We start from the raw sequence: 14111 nt of genomic DNA, 5'->3' as shown, positions 1-14111 counted from the left end.
TTGATTATTGTTAGGCATACCAGTAAAATTGAGGTTAGTTTGAAACCCAAGTAGTAAGATATTGATTTACAGTCAAAGTTTGTTCAACTTTAAAGGGATTGTAAAGAGGTTTTCTAAACTTTTGATGTGTATCAGTGATACCATTCCAATTTTCAGTTAGATGTCCATGCAGTCTAATTACAATTAGAGCCAACTACATTTCATCTTTGTAAGACATATAGACGCAGGAAGGTAAACATTAAGAACACAAGTTATATGGATATACTACTTCTAGTTTTATTACATATTACGTTTCGAAACACATACAGGTAAAGTTATTCGAAAAGTAGTATGTAATAAAACTAGAATTAGTATATCCATATAACTTGTGTTCTTAACTTTCGTTTCATTTTTTTATTAGATTTTAGTCTTCTTCCGTCTTTATCAACAAGTGATGTTTGGACAAAGATTCTTCCGTCTTTATAAACAAGTGATGTTTGGACGAAGATTCTTCCGTCTTTATAAACAAGTGATGTTTGGACGAAGATTCTTCCGTCTTTATAAACAAGCGACGTTTCGACGAAGATTCTTCCGTCTTTATCAATAAGTGATGTTTGGACGAAGATTCTTCCGTCTTTATAAACAAGCGACGTTTCGACGAAGATTCTTCCGTCTTTATCAACAACCGACGTTTGGACGAAGATTCTTCCGTCTTTATCAACAACCGACGTTTGGACGAAGATTCTTCCGTCTTTATCAACAAGTGATGTTCGGGACGAAGATTCTTCCGTCTTTCTCAACAAGCGACGTTTGGACGAAGATTCTTCCGTCTTTATAAACAAGCGACGTTTCGACGAAGATTCTTCCGTCTTTATCAACAAGCGACGTTTGGACGAAGATTCTTCCGTTTTTTCGCTTAAGATACCAAAATGAATATGAATAAGATTTGCTTCACAGCTAATCAGAACCCATCTTTTGAAAGTTTTTTTTACACTCACCAGATTGTGCGTTTTGTTATAGTTTTGTGAGGGGGACACAAATTGGTATTTAAAGATGGGTTTCTTTATTTTTTAGTATCAAATTAGGCAAAGTATTTGGTGTTTCTAATGAATTATCATATATTCTTAATTATATCATTATGTTCTTATTGCATATAATTAAGAGTTTTAACCAATCATAAATGTCTGTGTATGTACAGTCTGGATAAACAAAAAAAGACTTTTTGACCTTTCTTGATCAGTCACTCATTGGACAAACTGGTATTTTTCGAAGTCATTAGAACACCTCTACTTTCTATTCATATAGGTATTAGCATTTTCATTTTCATAAATGAAAATAAGGGAACTCATCTTTAAAACAACTTTTTTATTTCATGAATTTAAATACCGTTAACATTGTGCATATCTATCTGGGAAGGCTACTTTAATATCTTGTGGCTCATTATATTGATTGAAAAAAGAAATTTCATTTATTTATTATTTAATATTCTATATATTCTAGTACTTATAGATAAAATATATAGCAATCAATAACAACAAAATATATTGTAATATATATCATTACAATGTTCTGTGCAGTAATATAATAATTATATTATTAAAGAGACACTACCTCTTAGAATGCACTTAAATTTAACTTTTCAAACTTTATCAATATGAGTAAATATTCATCAATGGACTTACCTGGTGTAAATAATACAACAGAATTCCTGTTTAATCCAATTAATCCATGAAATTAACATAATTTTGAAAAATGCTTAAAAGCGTAATTATTTCTTTATTTTAAGTTTTATGGATTTATCAAATTATAGAGGGATTCTGTTGTATAGTTATGGCACTGGGTATGTCCAAAGATTAGCAAGTTTGAAAATCTAAAGTTTATGTTAATTCTAAGAGGTAATATTCCTTTAAAGCAGAACAAGAATTTTGTTGTTTGTTAAATCATCATACTGTGGGATCTTTGGCAGAATAAGAATAATGCTGTTTATATTATTTACAAAAATATTGCTTACAAAGATGTATATATAAATATTCTGAAATGTATTGTTAAGACTAGACAAAAGCTTATGAATATTATTGTCTGAGCAAAGTAAAAAATTTTAAATTTTTTTTATTATTTTTATGAGAATTGGAATAGCAGTCTCAAAATAGTACTATTAGTTTTAGAATGCTGGTGCATTGATAAAGATATAAACATGAGCACACATTATGTCTTCCAATTATTTACAGCCAGAGGCCCATATTTCTTGGAGGGGAATGTGTTTCTTTTCAATGCAGATGTACAAAAAATCATATCTTTATCAACACAAAGACATTCTAAGACTAACAGTACTATTTTGAGGCTGCTATTTTAAGTCTTATAAAAATAATGGATTCAAAAAACATTTTACTTTGCTCAGACTGAAGACATCTATTGGGACTTTTTAACAAATGTTACATAGACTATGAGAAATATGTCATTGCTAAAAATCTATGTATATGCATCTTTAATTTTTAATAGTGGAATAGACAATTTTATGTTTTGAATAACACCCAATGGATGTTTGTAAGTTGGTCACAGGAAATTGACCAATATACCTTGTGCTGTCTTTCTGTGACGCAAATACCTTTTGCCAGTATAACTGTGATCAAAATACCTTGTGCCCGTATTACTATGACCAAAATACCTTGTGCCCATATTACTGCGACCCAAGTACCTTGCCCTGTATTACTGTGACCAAAATATCTTGTGCCCGTATGACTGTGACCAAAATACCTTGTGCCTGTATTACTATGACCAAAATACCTTGCGCCCATATTACTGTGACCAAAATACCTAGTGCCCATATTACTGTGACCAAAATACCTTTTCCCTGTATTACTGTGACCAAAATACCTTGTCCCCTGTATTACTGTAACCAAAATACCTTGTGCCCATATTACTGTGACCAAAATACCTTGTGCCCGTATTACTGTGATCAAAATACCTTGTGCTCGTATTACTGTGACCAAAATACCTTGTGCCCGTATTACTTTGACCAAAATACCCTGTCCCCATATTATTGGACAAAAATACCTTGTGCCCGTATTACTGTGGCCAAAATACCTTGTGCCGGTATTACTGTGACCAAAATACCTTGTCACCGTATTACTGTGACCAAAATACCTTGTGCCCGTATTTCTGTGACCAAAATACCTCGTGCCTGTATTACTATGACCGAAATACCTTGTGCCCGTATGACTGTGACCGAAATACCTCGTGTCCGTATGACTGTGACCAAAATACCTTGTCTGCATATGACTGTGACCAAAATACCTTGTCTCCGTATGACTGTGACCAAAATACCTTGTCTCCGTATGACTGTGACCAAAATACCTTGTGCCCGTATGACTGTGACCGAAATACCTCGTGCCCGTATGACTGTGACCAAAATACCTTGTCTGCATATGACTGTGACCAAAATACCTTGTCTCCGTATGACTGTGACCAAAATACCTTGTCTCCGTATGACTGTGACCAAAATACCTTGTGCCCGTAATACTATGAACAATTTACCATGAAGATAGTACAAGATAAGATCTATAAATACAATAAACTAGTGATCTCTGTTCTGTATACAAGTGATTTCTATTTCTGTACTGTTATAAAAAACAGTAGTCGATCTATTATCTTATTGATATACCTATACACAACCAGGATGTTATAAACTATGATTATATATGATAAGATAGGGCACAATTTCTTTATATTTTATGATATAACTATCAAGGCTGTTTACTGCAGTGTTAATTTCATTTGGATTTCAGGTCTCTAATTACTTAAAAGGGCAATTTCCAGTATTTTAGTTGCAATTGTTCTACATTCAAGATTAGGTGTTTTTATATTGTTCAGTGTTTTATGATTTTTACCAGTATTTCAGTTGTAAAGTATTAACCATGTGGAATATTTTATATAGTTCAGTGTTTTATGATTTTTACCAGTATTTCAGTTGTAAAGTATTAACCATGTGGGATATTTTATATAGTTCAGTGTTTTATGATTTTTACCAGTATTTCAGTTGTAAAGTATTAACCATGTGGAATATTTTATATAGTTCAGTGTTTTATGATTTTTACCAGTATTTCAGTTGTAAAGGATTAACCATGTGGGATATTTTATATAGTTCAGTGTTTTATGATTTTTACCAGTATTTCAGTTGTAAAGTATTAACCATGTGGGATATTTTATATAGTTCAGTGTTTTATGATTTTTACCAGTATTTCAGTTGTAAAGTATTAACCATGTGGGATATTTTATATAGTTCAGTGTTATATGATTTTTACCAGTATCTCAGTTGTAAAGTATTAACCATGTTAAATATTTCAGTTTAAATAATCATGTGGAATGTTTTATATTGATCAGTGTTTTTTTTTTATTTTTACCAGCATTTTAGTTTAGATTAATCATGAGAAATATTTTGTATAGTTCAGTGTTTTATGATTTTTACCAGTATCTCAGTTGTAAAGTATTAACCATGTTAAATATTTCAGTTTAAATAATCATGTGGAATGTTTTATATTGATCAGTGTTTTTTTTTTATATTTATCAGCATTTTAGTTTAGATTAATGATGTGGAATATTTTTTATTGATCAGTGTTTTTTTTTTATATTTACCAGCATTTTAGTTTAGATTAATCATGTGGAATATTTTTTATTGATCAGTGTTTTTTTTTTATATTTACCAGCATTTTAGTTTAGATTAATCATGTGGAATATTTTTTATTGATCAGTGTTTTTTTTTTATATTTACCAGCATTTTAGTTTAGATTAATCATGTGGAATATTTTATATTGATCAGTGTTTTTCTTTTATATTTACCAGCATTTTAGTTTAGATTAATCATGTGAAATATTTTATATAGTTCAGTGTTTTTTTTGTTTTTTTTTACCAGCATTTTAGTTTAGATTAATCATGTGGAATATTTTTTATTGATCAGTGTTTTTTTTTTTATTTTTACCAGCATTTTAGTTTAGATTAATCATGTGGAATATTTTTTATTGATCAGTGGTTTTTTTTTTTTTTATTTTTTTATGTTTACCAGCATTTTAGTTTAGATTAATCATGCAGAATATTTTGTATAGTTCAGTGTTTTTTTTTCATTTACCAGCATTTTAGTTTAGATTAATCATGCAGAATATTTTGTATAGTTCAGTGTTTTTTTTTCATTTACCAGCATTTTAGTTTAGATTAATCATGCAGAATATTTTGTATAGTTCAGTGTTTTATGATTTTTACAAGTATTTCAGTTGTAAAGTATTAACCATGTGGAATATTTTATATAGTTCAGTGTTTTATGATTTTTACAAGTATTTCAGTTGTAAAGTATTAACCATGTGGAATATTTTATATAGTTCAGTGTTTTATGATTTTTACAAGTATTTCAGTTGTAAAGTATTAACCATGTGGGATATTTTATATAGTTCAGTGTTTTATGATTTTTACAAGTATTTCAGTTGTAAAGTATTAACCATGTGGAATATTTTATATAGTTCAGTGTTTTATGATTTTTACCAGTATTTCAGTTGTAAAGTATTAACCATGTGGGATATTTTATATAGTTCAGTGTTTTATGATTTTTACAAGTATTTCAGTTGTAAAGTATTAACCATGTGGGATATTTTATATAGTTCAGTGTTTTCATATTTTTACAAGTATTTCAGTTGTAAAGTATTAACCATGTGGGATATTTTATATAGTTCAGTGTTTTATGATTTTTACCAGTATTCATTTGTAAAGTATTAACCATGTGGGATATTTTATATAGTTCAGTGTTTTATGATTTTTACAAGTATTTCAGTTGTAAAGTATTAACCGTGTGGGATATTTTATATAGTTCAGTGTTTTATGATTTTTACCAGTATTTCAGTTGTAAAGTATTAACCATGTGGGATATTTTATATAGTTCAGTGTTTTATGATTTTTACAAGTATTTCAGTTGTAAAGGATTAACCATGTGGGATATTTTATATAGTTCAGTGTTTTTTTTATTTTTATCAGTATTTCAGTTGTAAAGTATTAACCATGTGAAATATTTCATATAGTTCAGTGTTTTATGATTTTTACCAGTATTTCATTTGTAATTGCTCTTTGTGTAAGATTAGATTAGAGTGCATCAAGTGTTTGGAAGGTTGCACTGTCCTATTAGCAATGTTTATCATCTTTCATATTATATAGATTTGGAGAACTCAGAGTTCAGTGAGGAATGATCTTACTGGATTTGATAAGCACTGATTTAGATTTTAATGAATGTTTTCACCTCTTTTTTCTTTAATATTGACATCTTTATCTAAACAATGACATGTTTAGAACCAGAGATAAATTAATTCCAAGCTAAAAGCCTTATTTATTGATATAACATTTGATATAAGCTATTTCAATAAGATGACTTGGTTTGGTTTAGTTTCTGTGTTTGACCTATATCCAACTGTTTAGTAAAACCATTGTCTTTCTGAATTACTAACAGGTGTCTTAAAGAGGCAACATAATAAATATTTACTTCAAATATCCATGTTGCTTGAAACAGGAAAAGAATCTCAAAATGGTTAGAGATAGGAAAAATGACCATGTTCTTTGTATGCAAAGTAGGCAATGATTCTATTATGAACTGTGTGTAATACCTTGACTGCAGTAGTCACCTTTCTTGTATCTTGTAAGTTTGTATTTGCAGCAATTTGATTGGATTGCGCCAATCAGAGCCCTTGTTAAAAGTCTGTAAACCAAGAGCCATAATGTCCAGTGTCAAGGGCTCTGATTGGATGTATTCAATAGTGTACAATCCAATCAAATCGCTGAATTCCATGATAGAAGAAAGATAGCTTGACATTGTGAAGATGATGCAAAAAAGGCAATGGCCTTCAGCTAAAGTTTTCCCAATACAGATTCAAATGTCTTTTGTGTATCTTTCTGAGGAAATTTGATAAATTTTGATCTGAAATATCCTGAGAAAAGCTGCTTTAATGTAGTACTATATGTATATTTTTATATATAGAATGATTGTTTGTATTATAAGGTTACTAGCTCCAGGTTACCATTCTTTCAGTACTATGATTAGTACCAGAACATGACTAGTAAAGGTATTAGTACTATGTGTAATGTATTACTATATAAAGTTCTACTACTATTTTAGTTTGGTCCAATGCTTTAAAGGGCTGTATTTCCTAGATCTGAACCGGCTTATACAACTCATTTCTTAAACCATATCACTTTTTTGAATTGAAATCTAACATCTGAAGTATCTAAAATTTTGACAAACTGTAAGTGTCCAGACCATTCTCTCATGCAGATATAACTTGACATGAATGATGTCAAGTAATCTTTGTAATATCTAATTAAATTTAGAGTCCAAATATTTTTTTTCTGAAAAGTGACACAGATAGGTGAAATTTAAATTAGACTAAACTTTCGTTCTGTTTTTTATTAGCTTTTACTTTTAATATTGCCACTTCAGTTAGGGTCTAATGACAGCCCATTAATGATTTGACCTAACTCGATGATGTCTGCTTTAACCAATCAAATTTCTACCCTCTCCAGTGCTGGCATTTTGTGACGCTGTGTTAGGTTAAGTTGAAAGGTTAATTTGAACCTAGGCTCAAGAGGGCTGTCTTAGCAATGGGTCTTGTATAAGTTAGTAAAACAAGTAGATAGAAACTAAATCAATTTAAAAATTGTATTGAAACTATTTATTAGTTATCTAAATTGGTGAATTGGATTTGAGGGGGTTAGAATTTGGTTGTTATCAAGGTGTAACCAGGAAAGACTGTTATCTTATCTTAATATTTATAACACTTCAAATTATTATTCAAACCTTGTCCTATTTCAATTTTTATAGATAGCTTGTTACTATGATGTCAATCAATTTTTCTTTGAGTTAATAAATGATAGATATTTTGACAGATATTGGCTGTTATAGGGACAGAAAAAGACGGCCCTGTTTAATGGGGATTTACCACACTTCTGAAGGTGCAGGGGTTTTAAACCTATTTATTTAAATCAGATCTGGAAAAGACAGATATTTTCGATAAGATGGATATATTTGTAGTTCAGTCATACCAGCATTTCCTCGTCTCCGGTTCCATCAAAGTTTTTTTTAAAGAAACTAATCCCTCGCTGGATATTTAAGACTACATGTGCAGCCAAAGGTCAAGGATCAAGGATCACATGATATTGACAAAATTAAAGTAACAATGATGCCCAATACTAATTTACACTCATCTTATCTTAAGGGTAATTCAACATTATGTTATAAATCAGAGATTTGGAAAATCCCCCCAAAAAAGGGCCTATTTTTTCTGACTCTACTCCAGGAAACAACTGTCAAAATGTCTCTCTTTCAGACCAGATCCCTGCTAGTTTTTATAAAGTTTATACTTGAGATCAATGGATGTAGTGTGTTTATATGTATGTATGAAAAATAGAGATGCATGTAGCATCAATTACTAATAATATAAATATCATTAATAATTTATAACTTATAATACTAATATATATCAATATAATAATCGTCACATCTTGATATATAGGCAGATATATACTAGTATGACTGTGATTTTTTATTTCCTTTATATTCCCTTATATTATAGGCATATTTTGGTAAACCATTTCTTGAAAATTGCTAAGTAAATGTGTTATGTCTTGATAAAGGGAAATTACAAAAGTTGAATTGACTCTGTGGGAAAACTTGGATGGTGAATTTGCATAGATTTGGTAATTGGAACAGGTTAAGTTGGTCCTAGTATGCTAGTGGGTTTTTGCAGAAAATTGTTCATAACCAATCTGTTTCACTGACAGGGGGAAATTGGGTTGTAACAAGTGTTTTAAGTACATTATGGTTAGCTTTCACCATGCTAACAAGGCTTATAATTTATGCTCTAGATATTTGATACACAAAGCTAGGCCTATTGATTGTTTCCACTTTCATGTCAGGTAAACAAAATTATGCTTGATGAATTATGGAAATAGTAGAAAGTCATTGTGAAATTTTTTAAAGGGAAACTGCAACCATATGTCACAATAGTCACAACTTTACCAATAGGTTCAGGACATCCCCCCAAACTTATTTGGCTTAGTTGATAACATAATTTATCTATAATATAACTGTATATGGGGCAAATATCTTCTATCGTTAAGAAGTCACGCCTGAAGCAGAACATGCTTACACTTTTTCAAACACCTGATGGTACCTCTTGTTTGGGAGTCCACTGCTATAAATTAGTTATATCCTGCTTTAATACAAGATAATTCTTGTTTTTGCCATGCCGTTCACCTTGTAAAGAAAGAAATTCATTGAATTTTGTGCATTGTAAAGTTTAGTCTTGAATTGCTTTTTGACAGTTATATAGATATTTCAAAATATATATAAAAAAAAACAGGGATATACTTCCACTTGTAACATGAGGTTCAGTTTTGATTTAATCACAAAATCTTGAAAAAGAAATTGTATTAGTGAAAAACAGAAATCATGTTTAAAGGTGATATAGATTCATTGATAAAGTTGTTCAGCAGGCCTTGGTAATTGTCCAAAATTATATATATATATATATATAAATACAGCCTTAATGAATGCCCTCTATTAAACACTTTAAAGGAATGGAAAAGGGGTTTTCTAATCATTGTATGTGTATTAGGAACACTGATAGCATAGATTTGCACCATTCCAATTTTCAGAAAGACATCAGTGTAGATAGTGAAAGAAGGGCCTGTGGCCCCCTTGGAAAATTTGGTGGCCCCTGCCTGACCCTCCTCACCTGATCTTTCCTTGAAACGTCACTGGTAAGTGCTTTATGGCATAGATATCGCAAGGTCCATAATTACAAGAGTGATGCCATTTTGGTTAAGCATTTCTATAATTACAGAAACCAAAAATGATGAAGTCTGATGAAAAATTTATGCAAAGAGAAGCCATGATGGTTTTGATACACATAAATATACTATACAACAGTAATACATGTAATATGAAAGTGTATTACATATGTTACATGCATGAGTGAAGGATACAGTATAGTAAACTATTTGAAATATTTCATTGTCAATATTAAACCCAATATACAGACTTAATTTAGATAGATACATCCTGGTTTATTATGTTTTTATTTTTCTGATTTTTGTATATGAAAACTCCCATTGATAAAGTGATATAAAAGGGTTTTAAATTATAAAATATATAGGTCATTATAGGGACACGAGTCTTTGTTATAAGAAGTTATCTTTGATTTACTTCAAGGGACAGGATAGCCATCATTTGATCAATCATACCGTAGCCTCAGAAATGAGAATTCTATAGACAAGTTATAGTGTTCACAGCTCACCAACAAATTTGAGCCTTCAAACTCATGTGTGTCTGGAATTATCCACGTTTGAAAGTTAAAAAATCACTCATATTTTCTTGAGACTGCCATATACAGAATAGACATATATATATATATAAATATAAATAGAAACTGAAATTCTCAGTTTGAGGTATTTTTGAAGAAATTATGCAATTTTCGTACATTTCTAGTATTTCTGAAGACTATTTATCGATATTCAAGAACCAAATCAACCTCCAAAAATGATGGTTCTGCCCCTTTACTTTGATTGTAATCGTCTAATTTTCACATTGTTTTCATCACAAATTTGTCATTTGTTTCTGTTTCTTGATTATGATATAGATGTACAATGTGAATCAGCACATATTGCCATTTTAAAGGGATTCCAAAGAGGTTCCTGGTCTGTATGTAGTCTGAACATTTCAGCATCTATTTGCACCATTCCAACTTTCTGCATGTGATTCCTGCAATTCTAGAAATACTTAAGGAGATTATATTACAAGTCTCATTCTTGTGTTTGTATATAAGGAAGCCTCTACTGGAACCATTCAGATGCTAGTCAAATGGTTTTTATAATAATTTAAATGATATAACAAGTTTTTCTTGAACTATAGAAATTGAACATAAACTGTAGCAGGTATAAATTCACTACAAATACAAATGCATTGAATTTCATTAATGTTGTATATAAACATTCAGTTATCAATTGATGGTATTTCAATAGTCAAATGATTCAGTGACAGATGTTCAATCATTAATAAGCAGGGCTATTGTTTTATCATTATCAAAGTCAACAGGTGCAAATAAACTTATCAAAATCAAACATGTAGTGCTAGCACAATACATCTGTGAATCTATGTATCGCAATATGACATGCCTCAATACATGTATCATATCGCGAAGTTGTGTATCCATACTTTATGTGCCAAGTTTCTTACTCTTGTGAAGGTATCTTTGTTGCTCTGTACTTTTCCCAATCTCATCTCTTCAAACCTTCAAAGGGCTCAGTGAGTTAGACGCTTGCTAATTTGAAGGTTCAGGATTCAATCTAGGCACAGGTCGAGATGATGCCTTTGAATTTTTCAACCTGGTTTCCCTCTGTCAGTGATGCAGGTACGAAGGGCTGACATAGATTTTAAAGCATCTAGTCGTTCGGATGGGACAATAAACCGAGGCCCCGTGTGCTACAGGCTGTGCACGTTAAAGATCCCTCGACAGTTGGAAATTGAAAAAGAATGTTGCTGTTCTGGCAAATTGCCCGTCTTCATTGGCTCAAATGGTGCAGAAAAGTAAGACATAAAACTCCATTCATTTCATTTCATTCAAACCTTCAAATATTACCTTAAGTTAGAAAGCAAGTTGAAAATTCCACAGATACTATCTTTAAGTTGTATGCTTCAATTGAACTTTGGCTAGCTTTAAGATATAACTGTTTATCATAATACATGTATGTATTTTATATATATTTATTATAATATTGATTTTGATATAGGCCTATATATTATTATGTTTATCATAGTTTATGTTTTTTAAGATAAGAAAATCAATGATATTGGTAGGGATTGGTGTCATGTTCTTTTAACATTTCATTGATTTTGGATTATGGATCAGGTTTGACATTGTCCAAGGTTTGTGAAAAAAACTACTTAAATATATTATTATGTTGGACTAATGATGTTTATGATTTTCATAGTTTGTAGGCAGTGTTTGATTTAACCTATTTGATTTTGATAGTTTGTATGCAGTGATTTTTGTGATAGTTGTGATTTTAATAATTGTGATACAATAGTTTGAAAGCAGTGTTTACTCCATTGAACCAATGATTTAGCCTATTTGATAGTTGTGATTTTGATAGTTTGTGATCCAATAGTTTGAAAGTAGTGTTTGCTCCTTTGAGCCAATGATTTAGCCTATGTGCTGTTTATGATAAGTGTAAACTTCCATTGCGCTAGTATATTAGATTTCACTTCTGAAAAGTGAAGCTAGCGGAAATTAAGAAAACATTTAGATTTCCATTAATCTTAAAGTTGGTTAAATATCATTTTATGTATGCTATATACATCAATTAATTTCCATGAGTTCGAATCCTCTTCAGAGTGAGAAAAGTTATGAAGCCAAGGCCAGTGCTTTCAAAATTCAGTGTGGTGTAAGTTTTGACCCCCATGATAAAGATAGTAGAAAGTGTTCCTTTAAGTAACTATAGTTCAGTATATCTTGTCTTTCATAGAAATCTGATATGGATTTTAGAGTGGATTAGCATGACTGAATACTCTTAATATTAATCACTCAGGTAATACTAGAAAGTTTGTGAATAGTAGACAGTTTATTTTCAAACATGGGAAAGAAACGACCTGTTAATCAGGATATAGAACTGGAAAACAATACTACTGATAATAAAACAGGTAAGACCAGGCCATATTTCTCAAAGTTTATATGATAATGAATTTTAGGAGCAATAACTTTAACAGTTATTAGGAAATTCAAAACACAATGGTGGTTTTTTGTGACCTTTATGTAAAATCTCTTTACCTTCAAATAAAGTTCTCTATTTAGAAAAAAGAATAATTATAAATGTTAAGTTTACTTTACAAATATTGTTTATTAGATTTTATCTTAACCTGTGAAGTTCATATTTAGCTATCTGAATCTCTTACAGAATTAGAATCTTGACTTATAGTTCCTTTACAATTAAACTATAACATTCTGTGCATATTGTTACAATAGTTACTAACATTTCCACGGAAAATTATGATTGATGATAAAATGATATGAAGTTCTAAAGCTTTCAGCAAAATGCAGATCTGGATATTATGTTTCTGCCAACCATGATCTGATGAAATTGTTCTGGATCATTTAATATCAGCCTAACATCTACTCTGTTCAATAAATACTTAACTCACATGACTTTTTAACAGTGTTTTTGGGTCAAAATTGCACAGAACATTATTCAAAGAGGAATCTTGTCAGATCATGGATGGTATGAGTTTTAATCAGATTGTGTATTATCATTTTAAGCTGTTTTTTTAAAAAGATTTAACATTTTGTAACTGGCAAATATTTTCATGTTATGATCAAAATGTACTTATATTAAGAATTAATGTTTTAAAGATACCCATGACTTAATAAAAACGGTAAAAAAAATTAGAAATATAAGGCCGTTAGAAAAGGGGAATGATTTTAGCTAAATCGTACTTAAAGGGACAGGTAGGTCATTTTTTTGACCAATCATACTTTAGTCTCAGATTGTAATTTTTTAGCTGAGCTAATCAGTAATAGTGTTCACAGCTGACCGTCAAAATTTGAGCTTTCAAATCCATGTGTGTCCAGAATTATCTGTGTTTGAATGTAAAAATGATGACTTGTCAATTTTAGACACTCTGTGATATATATACGCAATTGGAATGAAAAATGGTTGCTGCGTTTCCACCCTGATAAGTGTAAGGTTCTACCAATATCATCAAAGCCAACCTCCGGACAAGATGGACGATATAAAATGTCAACATACGATTGGGCCGAAGTTATCCTTCAAACAGTCGAATCCGAGAAAGATGTAGGAGTGACTATAGATTCTGTGATTTGATAAACACATACAGACTCACGTCAATAAAGCAAACCAAATAGTTGGAATTATAAGAAGAACTTTTAAGTACCTAGATTACAAAAACTGCAGCCTACTTTTTAAAGCATTAACTCGTCCACACTTGGAATATGCTAGCAGCGTATGGAGCCCCTACCGTAAGAAGGATATTGAGGTAATAGAAAACGTCCAACGTAGAGCTACAAAAATGTTACCAAACCTAAAAGACATAT

At 30.7% G+C, this 14111-nt stretch overlaps 1 protein-coding gene across 1 annotated transcript; it reads right to left on the bottom strand.

The window, feature by feature from the left end:
• Positions 1 to 347: 347 nt before the first annotated feature.
• Positions 348 to 677, bottom strand: LOTGIDRAFT_136295 (hypothetical protein; the record flags this gene model as incomplete). Its single annotated transcript, XM_009046718.1, has 1 exon — positions 348 to 677. A coding segment is annotated over one exon (330 nt), but the record flags the coding sequence as incomplete, so codon positions are not given.
• Positions 678 to 14111: the final 13434 nt, after the last annotated feature.

Source organism: Lottia gigantea, assembly GCF_000327385.1.
Source record: "Lottia gigantea unplaced genomic scaffold LOTGIsca_105, whole genome shotgun sequence".
NCBI classification, from domain to species: domain Eukaryota; kingdom Metazoa; phylum Mollusca; class Gastropoda; family Lottiidae; genus Lottia; species Lottia gigantea.
The sequence above is the reverse complement of the archived record's forward strand: the minus strand, read 5'-3'. Positions and strand labels throughout refer to the sequence as shown.